Genomic DNA, 25,717 nt, shown 5'->3' with positions numbered 1-25,717 from the left:
ATTTGAAAAAGAAGTCCCTGCAACATGAAAAACAGTGACAATTGTGCGGGCGGGCTCATGGTATCCTGCTGTTGTGTGTTGCTGAGGCCCGACCCATCCATTAGTGACCAAAAGAGGCATAGCTAAGAATTTAGAACATGGGGGGGGGGGGTGAAACACTGTATAATGCCCCCATAGCTGCCACCTCACAGTATAATGCCCCCATAGCGGCCACCTCACAGTATAATGGCCCCATGGCTGCCTTCACACAGCCCCAATAGAGCCTAATAAAATACATATTCACCTATGCCTGTTCCCACGACGGGTGGAGGAGATCCTTTGGCACCTCCGGTCTGAGCAGAGTGTGGCTCAGCGCTGTCTACCTTGAGCTGCTCACAGCAAAATGAATGCTGGAGCAAGGAGCGGTCAGCCCCTTGCTCCAGCATTGATTTCAACTGCATCTGCATTCTGAGTTGAAACCGGGACATTGGCTCGCAAACCCCCAAAGGTCGCGACCCACAGTTTGGAAACCATGCCCTAGATAATGGAATAAATATAGGAAGATATAATTCAGTTGAGAGCAAGTTGCCTTTCTGAAGTCCTGCTGGACTTGCACACAGCGATTCAACTTTTACGAGAAGTATTTCACTAGACTCAAACTCCGGAATATACAGTTTTTTTTTTTTAAAGCATTCAGTGTAAAAACATATGCAATACTAGCCGAAGGGTACTGAAGTAATAACTTGAGACAGATTTTGAATGAATACATTTATTTCAGGAACAAAGTTACTCAACATCCATATGTAAAAGTAACTGCTCCCTTAAAATTAAAGGAACGCTCCGGACAATACAGAAAAACGGGAGAATAAATTAAAACTGGCATTACAAATGCTTAAGCTAATTTATATCGGCGGGAAAGGCACCACATTTATTAAGAGGTGACACCTCTTAATTGGCTGCATCTTTGACTGTCCATGCATCAAAAATGCAAATCTCCGCCTGCTATGAGCAGTTATAGATCTGCACCGTAACCTACGCCAGATTCTGGTATAAGTTATGGTAAAAATGTAGTTCAGTGGGAGGCCCCGCCCCCTCTCGGTAAACCCCACGCTGGGCCAGAGAACAGCAAATTTTAGCGCTTAATCCCTGTTTCATGCGTTGCTCCCGCAGGCCCCGAGCGAGGCATAACACTTCATTCTGATTGGAGTTCACCATCTTTAGCACCAATAACTGCAACCAAATACTTTCTAGAATTTGATTTCAGTCTTTCAGATCTCTGGAATCTAGAACTTGCTTTCTATTGAAACTTACTTGGAGACTGAGGTAGGCAACACAGAACATGGTGCTACACGGGAAGCCCAGCAGAGATGGAAAAAATATGTCTGGAAGGAGTTGCAAAACTATGAAAAACCGTCCCAGGAAAACACAATAAAAATATGTACATCGAAAATAGGCTAAAATTCCTCATACACTATGTGAACGACTGAGATCTTCTCATAGGAAGGGAAGCAGCAGACTCAGGGATGGGCCGGTGTCACCCATAGTTGTGTCAGAGGCATCTGGCTGTATATAGAAGAATAAAAATCTTATTGTAACGTGTAAGGCCAGCTTAGCGCTTATCTGTAGAAAAACATCAGTAAAATGTGGTGTACGTATAAACCCAAGGGAGAGTGGAGGTCCGGCAGCCTTTACATGGCTGGGGAACAAAGGACGCGGAGGAACACGACCAATCCGAACAGCAAAAGTCAGGGGACTCGAGGTGTCCTAATACACACTGTCGGCTGATCCTGCCGAAATCAGAGGGTTTAGGCAACTTTAAGGGTATATTCACACGCAGAAGTAAAAATGACAGAGCTGCTTTGAGAAAATACAACAATTTTGTTTCCAATAATTTTTTGGAGCTGTTTTTCTATTTTTTTGCAATGATAAACCGCTCCAAAAATGACTCAAAAAGTGACATGCTCTTTCTTTTTACACTGTTTTTTTAAGCGTTCTTAAAAAAACCGCCCTGTCTGAACGAAAATGTTTTTCCCATTGAATTCAATGGGCAGATGTTTGTAGGCGTTCAGCTACCATTTTTTTCAGGTGTATTTCGGGGTATAAATGCCCTGAAACAAGTCTGAGAACACAGCGTGTGAACTGACCCTAAAGGTCTGAATACGTGGCATTTACTAGTGGTAGGGGCTCCCATGTCATGTAAGGCCATAATAAATGAAGTGAATAGTAGCATTCGCCAGGGGAGAGCAGCCGGTGCATTTACGGTCTCACCTCACTGATATAAATGGGTTAATGGACACTCAAGTACTTTTACTGAGTGGTTTTGCAGCTCAATTTAAACCGTATCAAAATCGGTAGGGTACTCAGATGAACCGCCATCGGTTAATGTTTCCCATTTTACCCTATAAACATTGGTGTGTGAAAACCTCTTCAATTCTGATCAATTATAATTACTATCGGCTCCGACCTATTAGAAAAGCTTCTATTACACGATTTCCCGGATGTTTTTAACCAGATTCCCTTTATACCCCTATTATTTCTGATAAACTGTCATCACATAGATTAACAAGCAGCTTTGATCAGACGTAATGATGAGATTTAGGTTCCACCTTCTCTGGGACAGAAAGTTGGGTGGGCTCGGATGGACCTCCCTTATAAAATCATCTCTGAAGGCTAAAGATGAACATAAATGAAAGGATGGACAACCCTAGTAATATGGACTCTCATTGTGTTTTCAGTAGTGAGGGTCACAATCTTCTACCAAGCTGTCCGTGATGAAGTTACTGTGGAGGACCTGCTCATTGTGAAGCTTCTCCGTGGCTGTATTCACTGTCCACGCCACCACTTCAATGTTTCTCATGTTCCACTTCTCCACATAATCTCTGTGGGATAAAAGTCACATTACACCAGTCCTGATTCTGCTTTCAATAATTGGTCATGTTACTACATCTTTACCTAAACAAGTACTTGGATTAAAGCTCCGTGAGCTCGGCTGTTTCCGGAACTCCCGACCACCTACTCAGGAGTGGGCCGGGAGGCAGCGGGAACGAGTAAGCTAGAACGGGTTTTACGGGGCTCCGTACTAGAGATAGGTGCGGGGGGACCTGCATCTATCGGACTTTCATGGCATATCCTGTGGCTATGTCATAAATGTCCAAGATGGGAAAACTCCTTTATATGGGGATTCAGTCTGTGCTAGCTCTGTTTGGTGGCCATCTAAAGCTCAGTGTCACCTTCACAATTTACGCTCATCTTTTCAGATTATTTTTTCCACAGCATGTGGATGAGATTTGTTGCAGTCTCATCTACTTTGCTGTTGCTGTAATACGCTGCAGATTTTCCGCAATGAAATCCATAACTAGTCCGCCCCATCTACTCTTATATTGTAGTCTTAGCATGTGCTATAGGTGCTGTCATATGGGGCAGCAACACAACGCGCGCGCCCCCCCCCCCCCCCCAGGCTTTCACTGAGCACAATCAGTGATCACTAGTGGCGCACCTTTAAAGTGCTCTCAGTTAAAGGGGTTGGAGCGATGGACGACCAGACACCTCCGTCCTCAGGATCACTGGGGATCAAACGGTCAGACATCTATGGCGGTCCATCAAGTTGAAATGTAGATATGGCGTAAGAGTATCTCGCCTACCCTGCTGCCCTTCCTAGAATTCGTCCCTCTAAGATGTTGCTTCTGTGCTATACTAAAATCGAACCATTTTGCGTTGCGCCATAATCAGAAAAGTCACCTTACTTTGATATGTAATTCTTTTGCATCAAGAAGGCCGATACTCCACAAAGATTCCACAGGATGTGATGCAGCCCCCAGTCCAGCAGGACATCCATTGAGACATAGAAGTGATGTTTCCAGATGGAGTTGAAGCGAGGTTTCCCATCCCCCAGATGGCTGAGGCTCCACCGTCTGTGCGTCAGCGCTGTGACTACATTGATGTCTGCTTGTCTCATCTGTGGATCAAACATGTTCTTCAGAGTGGATTTTATAGACTGAATGAGGCCGTCACTCAGCTTTCCTAGGGTCCTAAATGGTAAATCTGCCTATTTATGAAGCAGCAAGGGAACAGATGTAAAAGAACACGGGGCAGAAAAATCAGACGAAAATCCATGTTACACAATTTCTGTTGCAGCTTTTCACTCCTTTAAATGAGAGGGGTGAAATCTCCAACAGAAATGGACATGCTGCGGATTTTAAAATCCACGTGTCCTATCTTTCCACGGCTCACTGACGGGACTCGGCTGGCGCGCACTGTCGTGTGCATGGGGCTGGATTCACACATCGCGAACTTGTTGCAGAATTCAGTTTGTAGAATCAGTACCGAATTTCCGCAACAAATGACAGTACAATGTAAGTGAATGGGGTGTAAATAAACGGCATTCACTCACAGCATAAATAATTTGCCGCAGATTTTAGACATGCTGTGGATTTTCACACCTGCAGTCTGCTGTGGAAATGCAGCAAATATTCATTGCGGATTTAAGACTGGGTTTCCACGTAGCGTAAACGCTGCAGAATCTACGCAATGGAATGGTCTGCGGAAATTCCGCAGCATTTACAGTAGCTGCAAAGTGGATGAGATTTAGAAAATCTCGTGCCCACGCTGTGGAAAAAGACCGCAGAGTAAACGTTAATAAATTGACCTGCGGTGCGGAATTTAATTCCGCACTATGTCAATTTATGCTGCGTTTTTGTTGATGTTCCGTTGCGGCTTTTCCCCATTGAATTCAATGGGGATGCAAAACCCACAACAGAATGCCAAGTGTTGCGACTTTTGTGGCGTAATCACAGCGTTCACGTCGCAAAAATCGTAACGCCGGAAGAAAAATAAGTAAATCATACTTACCAAGAACACGGTCATCCTTTCTGCAGTCCGGCCTCCTGGATTGACGTTCCCAGGCTGCAGCGTCACATGCCCTGAAACATCATCCAGGGAGGCCGGAGCGGACGTCAGAGGAGGGAGGAAGAAAGTATGTGCGCCTAATTACACAGTGGAAATTCCGTCCCAAAAAAATGGTGCGATTTTTAGGACGGAAAGGCCTGCGGGTTCCAGGTTGGATACGCTGCGTGGCTTTTACGCAGTGTATCCGTGCCCTGGGAACCCAGCCTAATAGATTGCAACGCAATGAGAAAAATCTGCAACTAAATTCTGCACCGAAATCAACAACGAAATCCACATGTAACACATGAACGGGAAGATGTGCCATTCAGGAAACTAAAAAACATGACTGAGAAAATTTGTAGGAGCTGAAATGGCGGCCATATTGGAAACAGCAATAAGTGGAACTAACTGTCCTACATAGCGGGAAGTCTATAGGGGTCCTTATGGGAAAAGGAGCTGTGCAGTGCCTGAGGAAGGTCAAGGATATGACCGAAACGTTGCGCTGATACTGGCTAAATAAGTATCTATCTTGAAAATCACTTCCATTGGTGTGCATTGTACCTTCTTCACATGTCCTACATATAGGACACATACACACGGAGCGGAGGAGGTTGCTGTAATGATTTCAGTGGGGAGTATAGATTGGTCACTCGTAAATTAAATTCAGGCCATGAAAGCGGATCTTAGCACTAGTTTTGTCTCTCCCCCAAGGTGAAGCTTTAGCGCAATAGCTGCAGCGAGTTTATGGAGATCAGCACCCGCCCCTTCGATGATGTCATGAGGGCAATGATCCCTCTAAATAGAGGTGCAGCTGCTATTGGGAACACAGTACCATTTTTTTTTAACTCTTTCCTTTCCAGAGCACACACTTCAAAGGAAACACTGCTTGACAGGATTGTCTATAAGTACAGGACAGGATAAAAGTGTCATACAGAACATTGCAAGCGGGTCAGGAATACTACGGTGAATGGGGGGGGGGGGGGGGGGGATCTGCTACTTACTTTATAAATGACACTTGGCTCAAAAGAACAGACAACGCTGCAGTTGTAGAGGCGAGGAAAGTCGCTGTACACCTCCCGGAGAGCTTCAGCCGCCTGAAAAATAATCCTACATTTATCTTCATTATCCACAGCTAGCGGACAGTTTAGAGGAGAGGTACATTCCAATAAACGTGAAGGTCAGTGAAGAATCTTGATTATTCTACATGTGTCCACCAGGAAATAAAATAAAAAAATACAGTAAAATTCCTTCAATCCAAAATGTGATCATCCAGAAAGTCTGATAATCCAGCACAGATCTGCAATATAATGTGGAGTTTCCCAAAACTGAAGAGAGAAAATTAATAGGGACAGGACAAGCCCTTTTGCATTTAAGTTTTTGATTTCACAAGACGGGATCCGATCCCGTCGTGGGTACTAAATATATTGTAGATACTGTAATACGATGTAAAGGGTTCTTGTCTTAGTGCAGATTCATTGATTCATATGGACAGAGTAATACTAGTTTTTGATCACTAGATGTCAGTACACCATAGGGAGCCCCACACAACTGAACTAAAATGACCTAACGTATGGGCATCAATCGGTTCAGAAGTGTGGCATATATATTATATATATATTTGCAGCCATCCATCTCCTCTCTCTAGTCCCTGTGCAGATGCCATTGTTCTGCTGATGGCACAGGGTGATCAGCTGTGGGGAATGTGAATTCCCTGCTCTTACTAAAACTGCTCCTACTCATTGAGGTTTTCACTTTAAAGGTTTTTTTTTCCCACCAATAAATATTACATTTCTCTGTTACATCACACAAAACATAACCATTATTTAATAGGAATCATTTTTATAAACTGGTGCGGTGTCTAGATATTGTGGTTAAAGAGGCTCTGTCACCAGATTTTGCAGCCCCTATCTGCTATTGCAGCAGATCGGCGCTGCAATGTAGATTACAGTAACGTTTTTATTTTTAAAAAACGAGCATTTTGGGCCAAGTTATGACCATTTTTGTATTTATGCAAATGAGGCTTGCAAAAGTACAACTGGGCGTGTTGAAAAGTAAAAGTACAACTGGGCGTGTATTATGTGCGTACATCGGGGCGTGTTTACTACTTTTACTAGCTGGGCGTTCTGACGAGAAGTATCATCCACTTCTCTTCAGAACGCCCAGCTTCTGGCAGTGCAGACACAGCCGTGTTCTAGAGAGATCACGCTGTGACGTCACTCACTTCCTGCCCCAGGTCCTGCATCGTGTCGGCCACATCGGCACCAGAGGCTACAGTTGATTCTGCAGCAGCATCAGCGTTTGCAGGTAAGTCGATGTAGCTACTTACCTGCAAACGCTGATGCAGAATCAACTGTAGCCTCTGGTGCCGATGTGGCCGACACGATGCAGGACCTGGGGAAGGAAGTGAGTGACGTCACAGCGTGATCTCTCGGGAACACGCTGTGTGTCTGCACTGCCAGAAGCTGGGCGTTGTGAAGAGAAGTGGATGATGCTGATTCGTCAGCATCATACACTCCCATTCCTAACGCCCAGCTAGTAAAAGAAGTAAAAACGCCCCGATGTACGCACATAATACACGCCCACTTGGACTTTTGCAAGCCTCATTTACATAAATACAAAAATGGTCATAACTTGGCCAAAAATGCTCGTTTTTTAAAAATAAAAACGTTACTGTAATCTACATTGCAGCGCCGATCTGCTGCAATAGCAGATAGGGGTTGCAAAATCTGGTGACAGAGCCTCTTTAAATACTTGTTATGGCGCCCCCTGGTGTTCTTTTGATTCCCTCTCAAAACAGCCACCTAATGTGTCCAGTGCTGGTGAGAAGAAACCGCTTCTAGTGCGCTAATTCTTATTGGCTGGCGTGCACAATGGCAGTAATCACTCACCGCCGTGTACAAGAGGATCCAGGCGGAGGGACTGAGCACGTGTGACCACCAGAACTGGACACGTTCTGAGATTGCGTGATCTAACAGAGACGACTATAATGACTTTCTTTTCTGCTAGAATACTTCCTGTCGGAAGCCATTACCTGTAGGGTTGAAACCTGCTGCTATACTGATTAGTTAATAGTTAACGCCAACTGGTTCCCGACAGTCCACCCTTCAGGTATCCCCCTCACAAATAGGTATTTAAGAGATGCAATGGGGACCGATAATAAAGCACCCCCCTAATACCCCAGCACTATGTGACGTGGAGAAGAGTGAGATGGGGAGAAGACCATCCGGTTACATTATTACCTGAGCCGCGTGGCCTTTAACATCAAAGTAAATCATTAGATTGTGATGTAAAGATTCTTCAATGGCTTCCCTGAGAGTTGGAACTTTCTCACCATTATACAGGTGCCTGTGAAGAAGGAGAAGCGCAATGTATTACGTTACAGCTGGTCCTTGTGTTCATTTACGTAGATAATACAGACATCATTGATCGGGCCGATGTGGTTTATATTGAAGTGAAGGCCGGGCTTGGAGGAGAAACTTAGACTTCACGTTTTTAGGTCCAAAATTCTGTGCCGATTCTTTTCTTAAATATATCTTTATAACGTTTGGCGCTTCTTTCGGATACAGAGCGCCAAATCCCCTGCATAGACATTTTTATATGGACAGTGACGTCAAAGGCTTCCCCAGGCACATCGCTTCCAGTAGCGGGGAATTCGGGCAACGTATACCATCGTATCGTGTACCTTCGACAGAAGGAAAAAACGTTCTTATATTAAATAGTGCTATACCCCGTCCCCTCTGAACCACATATTTGCGCAGTTGAAATAATATGGAGGTCTGGGGGGGGGGGGTGGGGACAGGCGGGGCACACACCTTATTTGACAAGTTCCATTATTTGGTCTGCTGGCATGGTCGTGTGCCCTGGACCCTGAGAGACAGGTTTTTTTTTTTGCTGTGTGTCTATGAAGTGGATTTTGATCTCTGTATAAGAAAACGTGGAGAAACAATGGCCATAAAGATATAATAGGAAGTTAATCAGCGCAGAATTTAGCATCTGTTCAAGGACATTTACTTTAAGGACCAAATGTAAGTTGCCGTTTCTTAATTTGCGCTTATTAATATAAGTTTATTATGACACAGCTCCTAGACTTTGCCTGATCAATACTGCGGCATGTGTCCTGCTACCTACTGATCGCAACGAATGGCGCCATTATTAGAACACGGATGGCTACATACCGCACATGCCAGGCCGATCACACTAGATAAACAGGTTCTGCCTCCAGACATATGTGGTAACCGATCCACTTGTAAACACTCCAGATAGGGTCCATTTACACGAGCCGATATGGGGCATGAAAACGAGCGGCAATTGTCGAGAACTGATGTTTCGTTCATCCCCAAACATTTCCACCAACCTTTTTATTAGCCGCATAAACAATCAGATCAACCAACGAACGCTTGTTTGCTCATTCAGCGGCTGATCGTTGCCCTGTTTATCGTTTACCCGTATAAAAGAGACATTATTGTGTCATTTTTACATATTCATCTACTGTATCAACAAGATGAATTTGTCCGAGAGCGGCAGTGTCACGATCAATCTCGATTAGTAAAGGCTGCTTCACACGGGTAGATTTGTGCCCATAATGAGCACCATTAATTACAGGTCAATCAGCGCTCACTTAAAGGCCCTTTACATGGGCCAATGTAAACTGTATGGGGACAAACGATTGTTTCGTTCCCATACAGTTTATATGTTGGCAGCACGGGCAACGATGATTTTTTTAGGGCAACATAAAAGATTAAAGTAGCCGACAAGCGAGCGTTTGCTTGATTGTCAACTTATCGCTGGCCCAAGGCAATGATCAGGAGAAAGGGCAATGATCTGGGCTAACAACCTGACAGCACTAGGGTATGGCAGCGATCTACCAGGTAGATATGTTGGTGGCAGGTTATCAATATGCACCACCAGACATTGTGGGTGGCTATGAAGGTCTCCACGGCTGAAAGAAAATCCAGCAAAGTCAGGTGTGGACTATAGAACATATCGACATGTGACACAGGCAGAGAGGATATTGCCATTAGTCAGCATATGGGTCATAAAACTGGTTCAGTTTTCCCCCTGCAACCCGCAGGGTATTGTCCCACCTACCCTGCTCTATGTACATAGTGAGCCCACTTGCAGTACATAAGGAAATTGCGGTTTCTGCATTTCCTTAAAAAGGAATTCAGATTTTTTTTAGAGGGGGGGGGGGGGCACTTTATTTAAGACCTACATCAATAAGTCAGAGCAGACAGCAGCTACAAAGAGCGTCTCGTGCTCTGGAGGACCCAGCATGCCCATGTGTTACACAGAAAGCCCATTGATTTCAATAGGAACTATGTAATGCTTTATATCCCCTGTGGTGGCGCTGTAGAGGAATTGAACACACCAGCAGCAGGACACCCAGTGATCAGCTTAGTCAGGTAAGGCTTCGTTCACATCTGCGTCAGGGCTCCGTTCTGACGTTCCGTATACATTCCATCAACCAAATGACGGAAACCATTTGCACCAGATGGGTCACCATTGAAATCAATGGTGATGCAAACGGAAACCTGTGGTTTCTGTTTGTTTCAGTCAGGGCTCTGTTCTGACGGAAAGCTCAGACGCAATGCCAGAATGTAGCCCTGACGCAGATGTGAACGAAGCCTAGCCGTGATACACAAAAATGGATTGTAAAAAGTAGACAACCCCTTTAATATCTGTCATTTGCTTCCAAACTGGAGGTACCCCTTAGGGTATGTTCACACGACAGCGTCCGTAACGGCTGAAATTACGGGGATGTTTCCGCCTGAAAACATCCCCGTAATTTCAGCCGTAACGGCATGTGCAGGCGCTTGAACGCCGCGTCCATTACGGACGTAATTGGCGCTGCTATTCATTGGAGTCAATGAATAACGGCTCCAATTACGGCCAAAGAAGTGACAGGTCACTTCTTTGACGCGGGCGTCTATTTACGCGCCGTCATTTGACAGCGGCGCATAAATATACACCTCGTGTGAACAGGCAAACGTCTGCCCATTGCTTTCAATGGGCAGATGTTTGTCAGCGCTATTGAGGCACTACTTTTGGACGTAATTCGGGGCAAAGACGCCCGAATTACGTCCGTAATTAGTGCGTGTGAACATACCCTTAGTGGTTCTTATTCTGTCTGAATGAGCAGTATCAGGGTCTTCTTTAATAATCAACATGTGGCCCTGTGTATGTAACATCTTTAAGCGGGCGGTCAGTACAGGCGTCCTGGGCTTAACACGACTTCCTACTTCTTCACAACTTTTTTTTAGTATTTAGAATATTTTATAGAACCATAAGGGCTTATTTACACGAATGTATAATAGGTCCGTGCAATGCGCGTGGTTTTCACGCGCGTCGCACGGACCTATGTTACTCTATGGGGCCGTGCAGACTGTCCGTGAGTTTCACGCAGCGTGTCCGCTGCGTAAAACTCACGACATGTCCTATCTTTGTGCGCTGTTCGCGCATCACGCACCCATTGAAGTCAATGGGTGCGTGCAAATCACACGCAGCACACGGAAGCACTTCCGTGAGTCGCGCAAGAGCAGTAAAAAGTATGAACGAAAACAGAAAAGCACCTCATTGCAAAAGCTTTATATAAGGAGCAAAAAAGGAAGTGACGCCAGGGTCTTGAAAAAGCGTGTGTAGACCGCGATCGTTACTAATAAAGACGTTTTATTGCCGCAAACGGTGAGTGCCTGGAATTTCTATCTTCTAACATACTTTACAGCATTGGTAGGTGGTAGACCTGGTTGTCATGACATTTATCAGTGCCCAAACTTAGGAGTGAAGGGGTGCAATATTGTGAATTTGTAGCGATGCCACATCATGGCTCTCTAATATGGCAGTGTTACTTGTTCTGTCATTGCGGTAGGGTTCGCACTAGACAAGAGGAAGACGGACGTCACGTCCACACACCCACCGTAAGCGATGGTTAGCAGCAGCATTGAGCTTTCTGACTTCAGCAAAGGTAAGGTCACTTAATTTACCAAAGCCGTCTGTGGTCCTTTCTACCGTGTCATCATGCATGAGAATAGGTACTCCATCTTTAGTGAACTCCAGGTCCAGCTCAACCGCGTCTGCTCCATTCTGTGCCGCCTGGAAGATGAGGCCATTCAACAAGTCAGCAAAGCAAATCGACAAACGTAAAACTTTCAGTTATAAACTCTGCTTCCGTCTAGGCTGGAGTCCCACATGGCGGCACCAAGACTTAGTATCCACGGTCTCAGTATTTTCCTAGAATTGTGTCTATGGGAAATTACGACAAAGTACCTCATGGAAAAACAAAAGTTTTTTTGAAAGTGTGGCAAACAAAAATCCCTAAATCGCCGCAAATTGGGCATGATGTGAGAAAAAAAAATCTGCATTACCTGAAAGCCATTCACTACAGTGTAACGCCTCACGCACACGACCGTGTGCGCCGTCCGGGTCCGTCAGTGATCCGAGGAAAGATAGGACATGTTCTATCTTTCCTCGGATTGGATTTTTCATGGACCCGATTCACCCACTAAAGTGAATGGGTCCGTGAAGACTATCGTGTGCCACTCGGATGCCGTCAAAAACGGCCCGAGTGGCACAACGGTCGTGCGCATGAGGCATAATACCTCAGAGTTAGAAAAACATGGCAAAACTACAGTGTGTAAATACGCCCAGACTCCAAAATAGAAGAAATAAAGTGTTAACTCCAACAAACCCACATAAATGGTGCGCCAGTCTCTCCGCCAGTGCCGCGGTGCATGCCCGGTTGGTGAATCATCTGGCTAAAGCTTAAAAACAACAAGTCTGACCCTCTTCTTATAGAAGTCGGAAAAAAGGGCTTGTACATTTAAAAAAATATGCCTTTTTGCAGCGTATCACGCGTTGTTTTTTTTTCCAATATTCTTACGTCAGTGTTCTGTGCTGTCCCCGCGCCACCGATCCCACGTCCAGCAGCCTGCGATGATGTGACGTCCATGTGAGTATCGAGGTCTCAGTGGCTGGCCTGTATTACGTGACGTGAGGTCACATGGACATAGCATCACTGCGTACAGCTGGTAAACCACCACGCCACAGTGCAAGGTGCAGCGCCACAGGTAAGTAGATCGCAATTGTTTTTTAATACCACCGGTCCACACGGAAATTTTGCGGATGGAAAATCTGCAGTGGAATACGGTACCTGTCATGTAGATGTTAATAAATCTCATCTACAAGCTGCAGAGTTTTTCCGCACAAAAATAGACCTGCGGTGCGGATTTTAAAATCTCAATTTCTGTTGCGGCTTTTGACCGCAGATTTCTCCCCTTTCAATGAGAGATCCGCAGAAAAATGGCAGTTTTGAGACGTAACTATAAAATGTGAAAACCGCGGTGTAGCGCCACAAACGGTAATTAACCCCATTAATGCAACTGAAAACAACACCGGCGTGAGCGATTACAGCTTTGGCAGGTAAACAGCAGTTAAAAAGCTTATTTGTAACTCCAAATTCATTGACAGCAAACAGAAATAGTGAAAATGGTGAAGAATTAAGAAGTGGAGAAGAAACTTGTCCCAGTCCTTGGACCCCACAATGCTGTGAGTGTAGAAGACCCCCACAATGTTGTGAGTGTAGAAGACCCCCACAATGTTGTGAGTGTAGAGGACCCCCACAATGTTGTGAGTGTAGAGGACCCCCACAATGTTGTGAGTGTAGAGGACCCCCACAATGTTGAGTGTAGAGGACCCCCACAATGTTGAGAGTGTAGAGGACCCCTTTATGATGAGTGACATGCAGTGGTGACTGTCAGTATGGCAGCATAGTCAGTGTGTGGTGTGGGCAGGACATACAGACCAATCTGATGGCAGCCAGGGTGTTCTCAGGGGCATCGTGGGCGCCTCCTCTGTGGGCAATGGCCGACACCTTCCCCCGGGGCTTCAGCACATGATGTGCCCGAGACTCCGGGATGGGCTCGAACCTGAAAAGGACGAGCAGGAGGTAGAGGCCGCCGGTCAGGAAGACGGAGTACTGGGGGCTGCGGGTGATCAGGAGCAGCAACACGAAGACACCGCTGAAGGAGACCAGCAAGCCCTCACCCCACAGCATGGCGGCCGCTGCTGACAGACGGAGTCCGGCCCCGAGCTGCTCTCTACCGGCTCCACAAGCCTCGATACCGGTAGTGAGGCGGAGACGTGGTGACGGACAAAACTGATGTCACCACATACATGACTGCACTATGTATAGCGGGTATACACTGTCCACAGGCAGATGGACATATACACAGGGACATGTCCACATTATACACAGGGACATGTCCACATTATACACAGGGACATGTCCACATTATACACAGGGACATGTCCACATTATACACAGGGACATGTCCACATTATACACAGGGACATGTCCACATTATACACAGGGACATGTCCACATTATACACAGGGACATGTCCACATTATACACAGGGACATGTCCACATTATACACAGGGACATGTCCACATTATACACAGGGAGATGTGTGTGTGGGTGTGTATATACACACACACACACACACACGTTATATGGAGGCAGATAGGAGGGAGTAAAAGTACTTTTACATCGGCCAAGTTTGGCAGATGCAACGAGCGCCGATCAGTGAGACAGCTTGTTGATCGGCGCTCGTTTGCTTCTTTCACAAGGAGGCAGTATGGGACGATTGCTCGTTACTCCGATCGCATGTCGGCAGCGCGTCTCCGTTTACAGAGGGAGATGTGCTGCCGACAGCGATAATATTTTACACAGGGCAATTATCGGGAAGGAGCGTTCTGTGAACGATTGTTTGCCCGATAATTGGCCAGTGTAAAAGGGCCTTAACACATGACTGCAGGATCAGACCATAGAATCTATACGGGGGTTGTAGTTTGTTCCCAGGAAGAGACAGATTGGCGTCTTTAATTGGCATCATTTTTATTTTAGAAAAAGTTGGACATACTCGTGACCAAAATGGCCACTAATAACTGTAATTTAGAAACTGCATTGCACATCTCTATAAAGCTATGTTCACACAGGGGAGATCTGTTGCGTAAAAGCACACAGCGTATCTACCCTGGTCGTCACAGGGAATTCCGGCCAAAAAAACGCACCACATTGTGGATCAGTTTTTCAGCTGGAATGTCCGCTGCAGAAAACTGCACGTAAAAAAGTTTCATACTTACATATCCACGGCAACGCATCTCTCTGCTGTCCTGCAGGCCATCCTCCTGGGATGAAACGTCATCCCAGGAGGCCAGCGTGGACGAAGACGCACAGAATTCTGGGTAAATATACAGGGGTTTTTTCCGCTGCAGAAATCGCAACATCTGCGGGTTTGAACACCCCATTGAATTCAATGGGGAAAACTCGCAACAAAAAAGCAGCGATTACGCAAATACATTTGGCGTACTGCGGAATAAAAAACAACACCGCAGGTCCATTTTTAAACGTTTGTTCAAATCTCATCCACTCTGCTGCTACTGCATGGGGCACACGACCGTAGAATTCATCCGTAATTACGGATCCATTCGCTTCTATTGCCCACAGACACCTTCCCGTATATACAGGTAGATTACCCTGCCGGAGAAAGCCTCCGCAAAAGATCGGACACATCCTATTTTTTGCTTTTTGCGGACCGTGCTCCTGTACTTTATAGTGGAGCACGACCCGTCCACAGCCGTCCGTGCCCGTATTCACGGATAGCGACCCAAAACCCAGCTGAGTCTAGGCGTGATCTGGCAGTCAGGGTTGAGGTGTCGCAATTTAGGCCGAGCTTACTAATGTATTATATATACGGAACAATAAAATAAGTGGTCGTTGCCTCAAATTTTTTGCCAAATCTTGTGTTATGGTGTCTTTATGGGAAGGGGTTATGGTTCAGAATTTGGGGGGGGGGGGGGGGAGAGTAGCATGTGCGCTGCTCATACTATAAAGTTTGAGAACGTCCTGTGCAACTAAGGCCTTATTCACACGAACGTGTGCGTTTTGCACGCGTTGCAGTTCCGTGTGTCATCAGTGACTGGTGCGTGGCTGCGTGATTTTCATCCTTATGACATGTGGTTTTGATGTTTAGAGAAAGAAATGAAGGAAGTGCTTTGATTTTTTTCCTTTATTTCTTTATCTACTGTTGCGCGAATCACGCGCGACACACGGAAGTGCTTCCGTGTGCTGCGCGTGATCTTCACGCACCCATTGACTTCAATGGTTTTTGAGTTTTGCGCAGCGTGAGTCCGCTGCGTAAAACTCACGACATGTTCTATATTTCTGCGTTTTTCGCGCATCACGCACCCATTGAAGTCAATGGGTGCGTGAAAACCACGCAGGTCGCACGGAAGCACTTCTGTGCGAACTGCGTGGTTCGCGCAACAGCTGTCAAACTGAATGTAAACAGAAAAGCACCACGTGCTTTTCTGTTTACAAACATCCAAACGGAGTGTCAAAATGATGGCGGCTGCGCGAAAATCATACACTGATGACACACGCAGCTGTTAAGTGCCTTTTGCGCACGCAAAACGCCGCATTTTTTGCGTGCGCAAGACGCACACGCTCGTGTAAATCAGGCCTAACTGTTGCCTATACAGCGGCATATGTTGTAGTCTTTCCGTCAGAGGTATACGTGGGGGGAAAAAAGCAGACTCTTTTTTTTCTAGACCTGTTGTGATTAGTGGTGGTCATAACGGTCAGACCCTCACAGATCAGATAATGATGCCATGAATCAAGTATAGAAACCCTTTAGGGTATGTGCACACGCACTAATTACGTCCGTAATTGACGGACGTATTTCGGCCGCAAGTCCCGGACCGAACACAGTGCAAGGAGCCGGGCTCCTAGCATCATACTTATGTACGATGCTAGAAGTCCCTGCCTCGCTGCAGGACAACTGTCCCGTACTGTAAACATGATTACACTACGGGACAGTTGTCCTGCAGCGAGGCAGGGACTCCTAGCATCGTACATAAGTATGATGCTAGGAGCCCGGCTCCTTGCACTGTGTTCGGTCCGGGACTTGCGGCCGAAATACGTCCGTCAATTACGGACGTAATTAGTGTGTGTGCACATACCCTTAAAAAGGAGTCCGACATCATATTTTAGCCTCCCAAATGGCCAACACCGCTAGTTAATGACAGGATAAAGCTGTACAAACACACGTGTTATATATCACCAGGGTAAAAAAAGTTTTATTCTGGCGCGTGCGATGTCAGCCAAATCGGGACGTGTCCGGCATCTTGATTGCAAAACCCTCCCTCTTTAGTTGATTAATAGATCTGCTTCTAATGACGATAAGGACAAGCAGAGCTGTCAATCAACTGCAGGGGGGAGAGGTTGGAGCTCAAAACACCGGACACTTCACGATTCGGTGGACACGGCGCGATTCAGAATAATACTTTTTTACCCTAATGCAAGAACTAAGATATTCAATACTGTTATGTTTCTAACTAGCGGTGTTAGCCATTTGGGAGGCTTAAAGGGAATGTGCCGCTAGAACATTTTTTTTTATTTTTTTAAACAGTTATTATATACATGATTAGACATTGTTCTAATTTTTTCACAAATTAGGAAATATTATAAATTAGATTCTAATTTATAACATTTCCCTGTGCTCGTCACTAGAGGGAGCAATTCCCAAAATTGCAGCATTGGCATGTGGTAAAGCAACCACATTGCTTTATGCTGCAAAATTTGAGAAGACACACTCGTTCTAGCGTCCTCAAACAATCCCCCCTCCTTTATCCTGGCTAGTGCCAGGAGAAAGGAGGGGATTGAATGTTCAAGCCTCCTACACTGTGTGCCGCCATTTTTTGAGCGAATACACAGAGTGGTAGGTTTACATACAGTAGTAATCTTACTCTAAAACACGAACAAACACAAACATAACTTACCTGCTCCTGCCGCCACAGCTGCCTCCGGTCCGTCCGCCCCTAGTGCTTGCTTCTAATCACATGTCCGGAAGCTGCGACCGGAAGTATTCATCTTACTGTCCGGCCGCGGCTTCCGGTCCACAAGAAAATGGCGCCGGATGTCGCTCGGCCGAAGACCTTCCATTTGGACTGTGTGGGAGCGGCGCATGCGCCATTCCCACACAGACGGCGTACACCATAGTGAATGCGAACGGCTCCCGTTCGTATTCTCTATGGAGATGTATGTGCCGTATTCCATCACTGTATGTGTTGTTAATCGACACATACAGAGATGGGAAAAAAAATGGCAGCCCCCATAGACAAGAAAAAGTTAGAAAAAAAAAAAAAGTAAAAACACAAACACAAATAAATACAATTTATTTTAACACTAAAAGCAAATTGATATAAAAAATTTTTTTTTCGCGACACCCGTCCTTTAAAGAGGCTCCGTCACCACGTTATAAGTGCCCTATCTCCTACATAATGTGATCGGCGCTGTAATGTAGATTGCAGCAGTGTTTTTTTATTTGGAAAAACAATACATTTTCACCAAGTTATGACCTATTTTAGCTTTATGCTAATGACCAACTGGGCGTGTTTTTACTTTTGACCAAGTGGGCGTTGTGGAGAGAAGTGTATGCGGCTGACCAATCAGTGACTAATCAGCGTCATGCACTTCTCTCCATTCATTTAGTCAGCACATAGTGATCTTACTAGAACGATGTGCAGCCACATACTCACACATTAACGTTACTGAAGTGTCCTGAGAGTGAATAGACATCGCGTCCAACCAGCCATGATGTCTATTCACAATCCCGACACTTCAGTAACATTTGTGTGTGACTTACAGCACAGCACATCGAGATCACGCTGTAAATGACAGCACAGCGTGATCTCAATGTGCTTCGCTGTAAGTCACACACAAACGTTACTGAAGTGTCGGGATTGTGAATAGGCATCCTGGCTGGTAGTGATGTCTATTCACTCTCAGGACACTTCAGTAACGTTAATGTGTGTGTATGTGGCTGCACATAGTGAACAACGTAGGATCACTATGTGCAGTGTAAATGAATGGGGAGGAGTGTATGACGCCGATTGGTCACTGATTGGTCAGCGTCATACACTCCTCTGTATAACGCCCACTTGGTCAAAAGTAAAAACACGCCCAGTCGTCTACTAAGAAAGTCATTAGCATAAATCTAAAATAGGTCATAACTTGGTGAACATTATCGTTTTTCTAAATAAAAAAAAACACTGCTGTAATCTACATTATAGCGCCGATCATATTATGTACAAGACAGGGCACTTATAATGTGGTGACAGAGACTCGGGCTCCCTTTAAAGGGAATGTGTTGCCAGCAAAACATGCTTTTTTTTTTTTTTGTTAAACAATTAGTGTGTGGGTGATTAAACATTGTTCTAATTTTTATTTTTTTTCACGAGCCAGGAAATATTATAAATTGGATTCAATTGGATTCTAATTTATAATATTTCCCAGTGCTGGTCACTAGATGGAGCCATTCCCAAAATTGCAGCATTGCATGTGGTAAAGCAACCACATTGCTTTATGCTGCAAAATTGGGTAAAAAGCCCTCGCTCTAGTGAGCTCTCAGCATCCCCCCCTCCTTTATCCTGGCTAGTGCCGGGAGAAACGAGGGGTTTGAACGGTCTAACCTCCTACACTGTGTGTCGCCATTTTTTGAGCTAACACACAGTGTAGGTTTACATACACTAGTAAAACACACTGAAACACGAACATACATAGAAATCACTTACCTGCTCCAGTCGCCGCCGCTCCCTCCGCTCCGTCTGCTACCGCCGCTCCAAGTGCACAAGTCCGGAAGCCGCGACCGGAAGTAGTAATCTTACTGTCCGGCCGCGACTTCCGGTCTACAGGAAAATGGCGCCAGACGGCGCGCATTTCAAATTGAACTGTGTGGGAGCGGCGCATGCGCCGTTCCCACACAGCGGCGTACATGTTAGTGGATGGAACGGGCCCCGTACGCAGTCCCTATGGGACTGGAGCTGCCGTATTCCATGTCTGTATGTGTCGTTAATCGACACATACAGAAATGGAAAAAAAAATGGCAGCCCCCATAGGGAAGAAAAAGTGTAAAAATAAGAAAAAGTAACACAAATTAATCCAAACGTTTTTAATAAAGCACTAACATCTTTAACATATTAAAAAAAAATTTGTGGTAACACTGTTCCTTTAAGGATACGTTCACACAGGTCGGATAGGCTGCGTAAGGCTATGTTCACACGGGGTATTTTGCCGAGTTTTTTGACGTGGAAGCCGCGTCGCAAAACTCTGCAAAAACGGCCCGAGAACACCTCCCATTGATTTCAATGGGAGGCGTCGGCGTCTTTTTCCCGCAAGCAGTAAAACTGCCTCGCGGGAAAAAGCGACATGCCCTAACTTCGGGCGCTTCCGCCTCTGACCTCCCATTGACTTCAATGGGAGGCAGGAGAAAGCGTATTTCTCGCTGTTTTATGCCCGCGGCGCTCAATGGCCGCGGGCAAAAAACGGCGCGATAATCGCCGCGAAAATCGGCGTGCAGGGAGAGGAATATCTGCCTCAAAGTTCCAAACGGAATTTTGAGGCAGATATTCCTCCCCCAAAATACTCCGTGTGAACATAGCCTTAAAGTACACCCGCAGGAAATTCCAGCCGGAAGACTGCACCAAATTGTGGTGCAGATTTGATTCTGGAATTGCCACTGCAGAAAATCTGAAAAAAAAAAGCGCCTATACTTACCGTCACTGGCGTTGCCATAGCGAAACGTTCCTCTGGTCTCCGTGCAGCCCGTCCTCCTGTGATGACACTGCAGCCCATGTGACCACTACAGCCAGGGATTGGCTACAGTCACAGAATGAAACGTCACCCCAGGAGGCCGGACAGCACGGAGAACAGCCGGGGGAACGAGTTTTTGCCATTTGTTGCGGCTTTTACCTCCCATTGAACTCAATGAGAAAAAAATGTTAAAAAAAGTGCAGTGATTCCGCAGCAATTGCAGATTACACAGCTAATCCACCCCGTCTGAACAAACCAAGGCTGGGGTCTCCTAATGAGAGTTCATCATCCAGTACAACAAATGGAGGTTAAAAATGCAACAAAAACGCAGTGTGAACCCAGCAGAAGGTAATTTTCACACAGCTGATTTTTTTTCCTGTGGAAAAAACGGACATGGATTTGCCCGAGTCCCCAGCAGCAATCTGACGCGGACTTCAGGATTTCTGCCACAGATACGTACACATTAGCCCTATTGAATTGGGCTATTCTGCGTGCAGCTACCTGATGCGGTTATCGCACTGAAACCGCATCAAGAGTGATATCAGTACCTTTTTTTTTTGCAATGCGGTTTTCAAATATGGAAAACGCATTAAAATTAATAGGATGTTTTTTTATAAGCAGTTTCCGCGCCAACATGGATATCTTGCGTTATAAATGGTTCCAGACTGCTGCAGTTACTCTTCCAATGGAGACACTGGATAGAAATCCTACAACGTTCTGACACCAGAACCGAGTACCGACCGACCAACCATCCGCTATCAGAACACTGCAGCAGAAACCAGAAGCTCCGTCCACCCGGAAGACTGTCTCCGGAAGTGGGCGGGCTAAGGGTCTGTTACTTTCATTCTCTTGCTCCGCCCTCTGTTGGGCGTGGTTTGGGAGGAGGCAGCGGCGGCCGTTGCCAGGAGAAGCTGTTGCCGCCAGAGACGTGAAATATGGCGGTGAGCAGGAGGAGGGGCTGAGCTGTCATCTGTCCGGGCTTTGTTATGAGACTAACGGCCGGAAACTGCTGAGGATCTGAGTGTGAGGAGATGTGTGTGTGTGACGGCTCCTGCAGCGGGTGAGGTATGTACACGGGTGATGGACGCCTCATAGCATTGGGCTGTAGCTGAGTAAAGCAATGGACGCTATACATATTATCACTCATTGAGAGTAGTGGGAGAGAGGTGACCAATCACCATTGATCTTATATCCATAGAGAGCTTATACTTGAAGTAACTGTGCAGACAATTGTGCAGATCATATATCTATACTGTATAGTAAATGTGGAGCAATGAAGAAAACTCAACAATCTAATCCCGCCACTGTCTGACGCCGCCAAAGGCAATTGTCATGGTTGTCAGAAGTAGACTATAATGACCTGACAACGTCTTTCCCAAATGTAGTCAGACAAGCGCTGCAGCCATTTCATTCTAGCGATTGGTCTGGTGTAGGGATCCCATAAATACTATTTTCTAAGGCTGTGTTCACATCTCCGTCAGGAGCCTGCATCGCAGATTCCATAAAAAAATACTGCTAAAAATGGTGCTATGTTTTCCGATTAAATGACGGAAACAAGTCGGAACACATTCAAGTCAATGAAGTCCATCGGGTGCCGTTGGTGTCTGAGGTGACGGATCCGTGACCGCATTGAATTCCATTTTTCTGCTCCTATGACGGAACAAAAACAATTACAGAATTCACAATGAGTAGGAGTTCTAGATTCTGGAGATGGGACGATGATCCAGGGATTTATTCTGGTTTCTATATTTGGAGTCGGGGAGGAATTTTTTCCCCTAATGTGGCAATTGGCATCAACCTCATGGGGGCTTTTGCCTTCCTCTGGATCAACACGGTAGGATTATAGGTTGGACTTGTGATTTTTTTCAACCTTATCAACTATGTACTGCAGATGTGAACATAGCCTTAGACGTCTCTACGACATTGTTTGATCTAGATTTTGGTGCACATACTGTACGCTTCTCTTTTGCTTTACTAGGTATATATTGGGTCATTGCATTTAGGGTGCAGTCACCGCAGAGATGCACTTGGACCTCTGTAGGGTCAAACTGTACCCCTGTGTTTTTTGATTATATACAAACTGCAGTTCCATATGGGCAGAAAAGTTGCACGTGACCTTGGAACTATTGCAAAATTTCCAACCGCGTCGGAACTTGTTACTGCAACTCCCCGCGCACAAGTATAGTGAAGCAAACAACCGACATCTTCCAAGACATTGGTCTTCCGCCTATAGTACCGGTATTGTCCAGACCCTGCAGTGGGAGTTGGATTTGAGTCTCAGCATTTCTTAAGATAGAAAAGTTAGGGGTGACTACGAAAGATAACGGACGCAGAATACTGTCACTCAGCCTTCTCGCCCCATCAGAATGGTTGAGAAGGGTCACGTGTCCGCTTCTCCAAGATTTACAGTCTTTGCAGTACTATACAACCCCATTAAAGGGGTTTTCTCTTCAAACGCATTTATAGCCTATCAATAGGGTTGACTATTATTATCTGATCTGGTGTGGATGATGGGAGTGGAGGGGATACGATACTCTGTTCTAGTCATCGTGGGGGTCCCAGAGTTTGGACTCGGATTGATCAAACATTACTGCGTAGCCTATCAAAAATGTCATTGGAAAGTCTCCAATAATATATTGATTACATAAGGAATGGGGACATTGAGCTACACAATCTGGATATGAACCTATAAACCCTACTAATGCGTACATTAAGAAGAAACACACAAACTACCTGAACCCTTTTATATAGACCAATGATTGGACAAACGCTCGTTCATCGGCTGATCGTATCGTTTATACAGCGCAAAATATTATCGTTGTCGGCAGCGCATCTCCTTGTGTAAACAGAGAAACGTGCTGCCGACCTGATGGTAAAGCATGGGAAGGAGCGATCGTAGTAATGATCGCTCGTCCTTGTACGGTCCTGATCATAGCTCCTTGTGAAACGAGCAAACTAGCGCCGATCAACAATTCGTTGATCGGCGCTCCTTGTTACGGCCAAATTTGGCCGGTGTAAAAGGGACCATTAGAGAAAACCACAATTTGAAAAACTCACATTGTGTTGTTCTCATTTGCACTGATACATTTTTACTGTTGTGACCTGAGGTCTAATTATTTTGTTTATAGTGTATTTAGCTTTTGCTGTGTAATGTAATTATATCTGTAGAATACAACTCCTATCATTATCCTGCCATTATGATGGATGTTATTGTGTCAGTATCTTGTAAGTGTTTGGCTCGGGGGTATTTGGATCCTGTTGTCAGTAGGGATACTGAGAGTATACACAAAGCATGTGCATATAATTGTAACCCAGTCCTGTCATAATAAACAGGAATTTAAAGGTTTTTTTTCAGGAGTTTTATATTGATGTGCTAGCCTTAGAATAGGCCATCAATATCGGATGGGTTGGTGTCCGACGCCCAGCACCCCCTTTGATCAGCTGCTTAAAGGGTCCGCATCGCTTGCTGGTACTGCAGCTCTTTGCAGCTCAGTCCCATTCAATTGAATGGGGCTGAGTTGCAATACCAGCCTCAGCCACTACAAAATGTACAGCGCTGTGCCTGGTATATAATGAAAGGGATGCAGAGCTCACCAGAGCCCCTTCAATCATGTGATCGTGCTGGGAGTCGGACCCCCACCAATTTGATGTTGATGGCTATCAATATTAAACTTCTTTAAGTAAAAACGGGAAATTCGAACGATCACTTACTAAAATAGAAAGGGATTTTTTTAAATTATTTTTTTGCTTACATGTTGGGACTCTCCATTATATAGTGTACATCAATTCTTACCGTTCAATATTCTTTACAGTGTCCTCACTATCAGTCTTGTCACAGAACAATGGAGCCGTATGAAGAATTTTACAAAAAGCAGTTTACTAGATTACAAGGGCGGGCGATTACCACCGAACCTTCATCTGCTGATCCGCAAAGGGTATCTGTCATTCAGTTTCATGGTGTTGCAGTCCTCTCTCCATTGGTAAGTGGTTTCGTTTTATATAATCATGAATTATTCATTAGAGATGTTTTAGATCATCCCGATAACTATTTTAATGTCTCGCCTGGTGCTTTGGGGCTGGGTTGTTTTTGCATCTTTGATCTGCATTTGTTCTCATGCAAATCAAAGTGTTGTGCGATGTGTCAGCAAAATGTCATTGCCTGTTGGTAATGAACATTTACTGCCATATCCTAGAGACGTGTATGCATATAATGCGACTTTTGTCCATAGGCTGTGTCTGGCATTACAGCTTAACACGATAGGGGCTGAGCTGCAATACCTGACAGATTCTAAGGACAAGGGTGGCGCTGTTTTTGGATAAAAACCTGCTGGACACTAAAGAGAGGCGATGCCTCACTCTTTATGCCTTTCCTTCCTTTTAAACAAACTACCTCAAAAGTGTGTGTGTGTGCGTGTGCGTGTGTTTTCCAGGCCTAATGTCTGTGGCAGGGCTGGACAAATCCTAGATGCCATATAACCAGTTCACCTATAAATTTGTTACCGGTGGCTAAGGTTCCTATGATGTGGGCCGTGTAAACGAGCGCCGATCCACGAGATAGTTTGTTGATCGGCGCTCGTTTGCTCCTTTCACAAGGAGCTATGATAAGTAATGTATGGAGACGAGTGATCATTCCTACGATCGTTTCTCCCCATACGTTTCCATCATGTCAGCAGACCTTTCTTTTCACACAGGGAGATGAGCTGCCAACAACGATAATATTTTCTGCTGCATAAACAATACGATCAGCCGATGAATGAGCATTCAGGGCAATGATCGGGAATGAACGTTCATATGAACGCTCATTGGCCTGTGTAAAACGACCTTAACTTTTTGGATTGCCATGCTACTAAAAAAAAAAAAAAGACCGCTGGGCTTCTGAAATCACTAATTGGCTAGTAAAGTCTGCAATATTTTGTAGGTCCCTGACCTATGATCACATGAAGGTGAGGAGTTTCTACCCCATATGGCTGTGTATGGTGTTGACTCTAAAGGCCCTTTTGCGCCGGGCAATTATTGGACAAATGAGCGTTTGCAGAACAGGACAACGATCAGCCGATGAACTAACAAACGCTTGTTCATCGACTGATTGTATTACTTTAAATGGCCAAAATATTATTGTTATCGGCAGCACATTTCCCTAAGTAAACAAGAAGACGTGCTGCCGACGAGATAGAAATGTATGGGAATGAGCGATCGGAGTAACG

At 45.3% G+C, this 25,717-nt stretch overlaps 2 protein-coding genes across 4 annotated transcripts in view; one reads left to right on the top strand and one right to left on the bottom strand.

Annotated features, from left to right (window-relative positions):
- Positions 1 to 732: 732 nt before the first annotated feature.
- On the bottom strand, positions 733 to 21,302 carry GDE1 (glycerophosphodiester phosphodiesterase 1). Of its 3 annotated transcripts, XM_075830199.1 has the most exons (7): positions 13,903 to 14,096; positions 13,657 to 13,784; positions 11,777 to 11,952; positions 8,103 to 8,208; positions 5,865 to 5,957; positions 3,723 to 3,934; positions 733 to 2,858 (listed from the first exon to the last, which is right to left on the bottom strand). In XM_075830199.1, the coding sequence occupies exons 2-7, from the start codon at positions 13,693 to 13,695 to the stop codon at positions 2,711 to 2,713; spliced, it is 774 nt and encodes a 257-aa protein (XP_075686314.1). In that variant the 5' UTR covers positions 13,696 to 13,784; positions 13,903 to 14,096; the 3' UTR covers positions 733 to 2,710. The 3 variants fall into 3 exon arrangements, with proteins under 3 accessions (XP_075686314.1, XP_075686315.1, XP_075686312.1); XM_075830200.1 differs by lacking the exons at positions 13,657 to 13,784; positions 13,903 to 14,096 and adding an exon at positions 21,255 to 21,302; XM_075830197.1 differs by having other exon boundaries at positions 13,661 to 14,100.
- Positions 21,303 to 21,368: 66 nt separating this feature from the next.
- The window catches only part of CCP110 (centriolar coiled-coil protein 110), a 33,182-nt gene continuing 28,833 nt past the window's right edge, over positions 21,369 to 25,717 (top strand). The window contains exons 1-2 of the mRNA XM_075830196.1: positions 21,369 to 21,578; positions 24,326 to 24,493. Coding sequence (XP_075686311.1) covers positions 24,356 to 24,493 — 138 coding nt within the window. The 5' untranslated portion in view covers positions 21,369 to 21,578; positions 24,326 to 24,355. The remainder of the gene's footprint in view (positions 21,579 to 24,325; positions 24,494 to 25,717) is intronic.

This window comes from Rhinoderma darwinii, chromosome 6, assembly GCF_050947455.1.
Source record: "Rhinoderma darwinii isolate aRhiDar2 chromosome 6, aRhiDar2.hap1, whole genome shotgun sequence".
In the NCBI taxonomy this organism is placed as follows: domain Eukaryota; kingdom Metazoa; phylum Chordata; class Amphibia; order Anura; family Rhinodermatidae; genus Rhinoderma; species Rhinoderma darwinii.
Note: the sequence above shows the minus strand (reverse complement) of the source record. Positions and strands in the feature narration are given on the sequence as shown.

Coding starts and splice junctions, on each gene's coding strand:
- GDE1 (XM_075830197.1), bottom strand. CDS start 13,912: ATGCTGTGGGGTGAGGGCTTGCTGGTCTCCTTCAGCGGTGTCTTCGTG. Junction 8,209..11,776: donor GCTGCTAACCATCGCTTACG/GTGGGTGTGTGG, acceptor CCTTCTTCACAG/GCACCTGTATAATGGTGAGA. Junction 3,935..5,864: donor AGCCAAGTGTCATTTATAAA/GTAAGTAGCAGA, acceptor TTTGATCCACAG/ATGAGACAAGCAGACATCAA.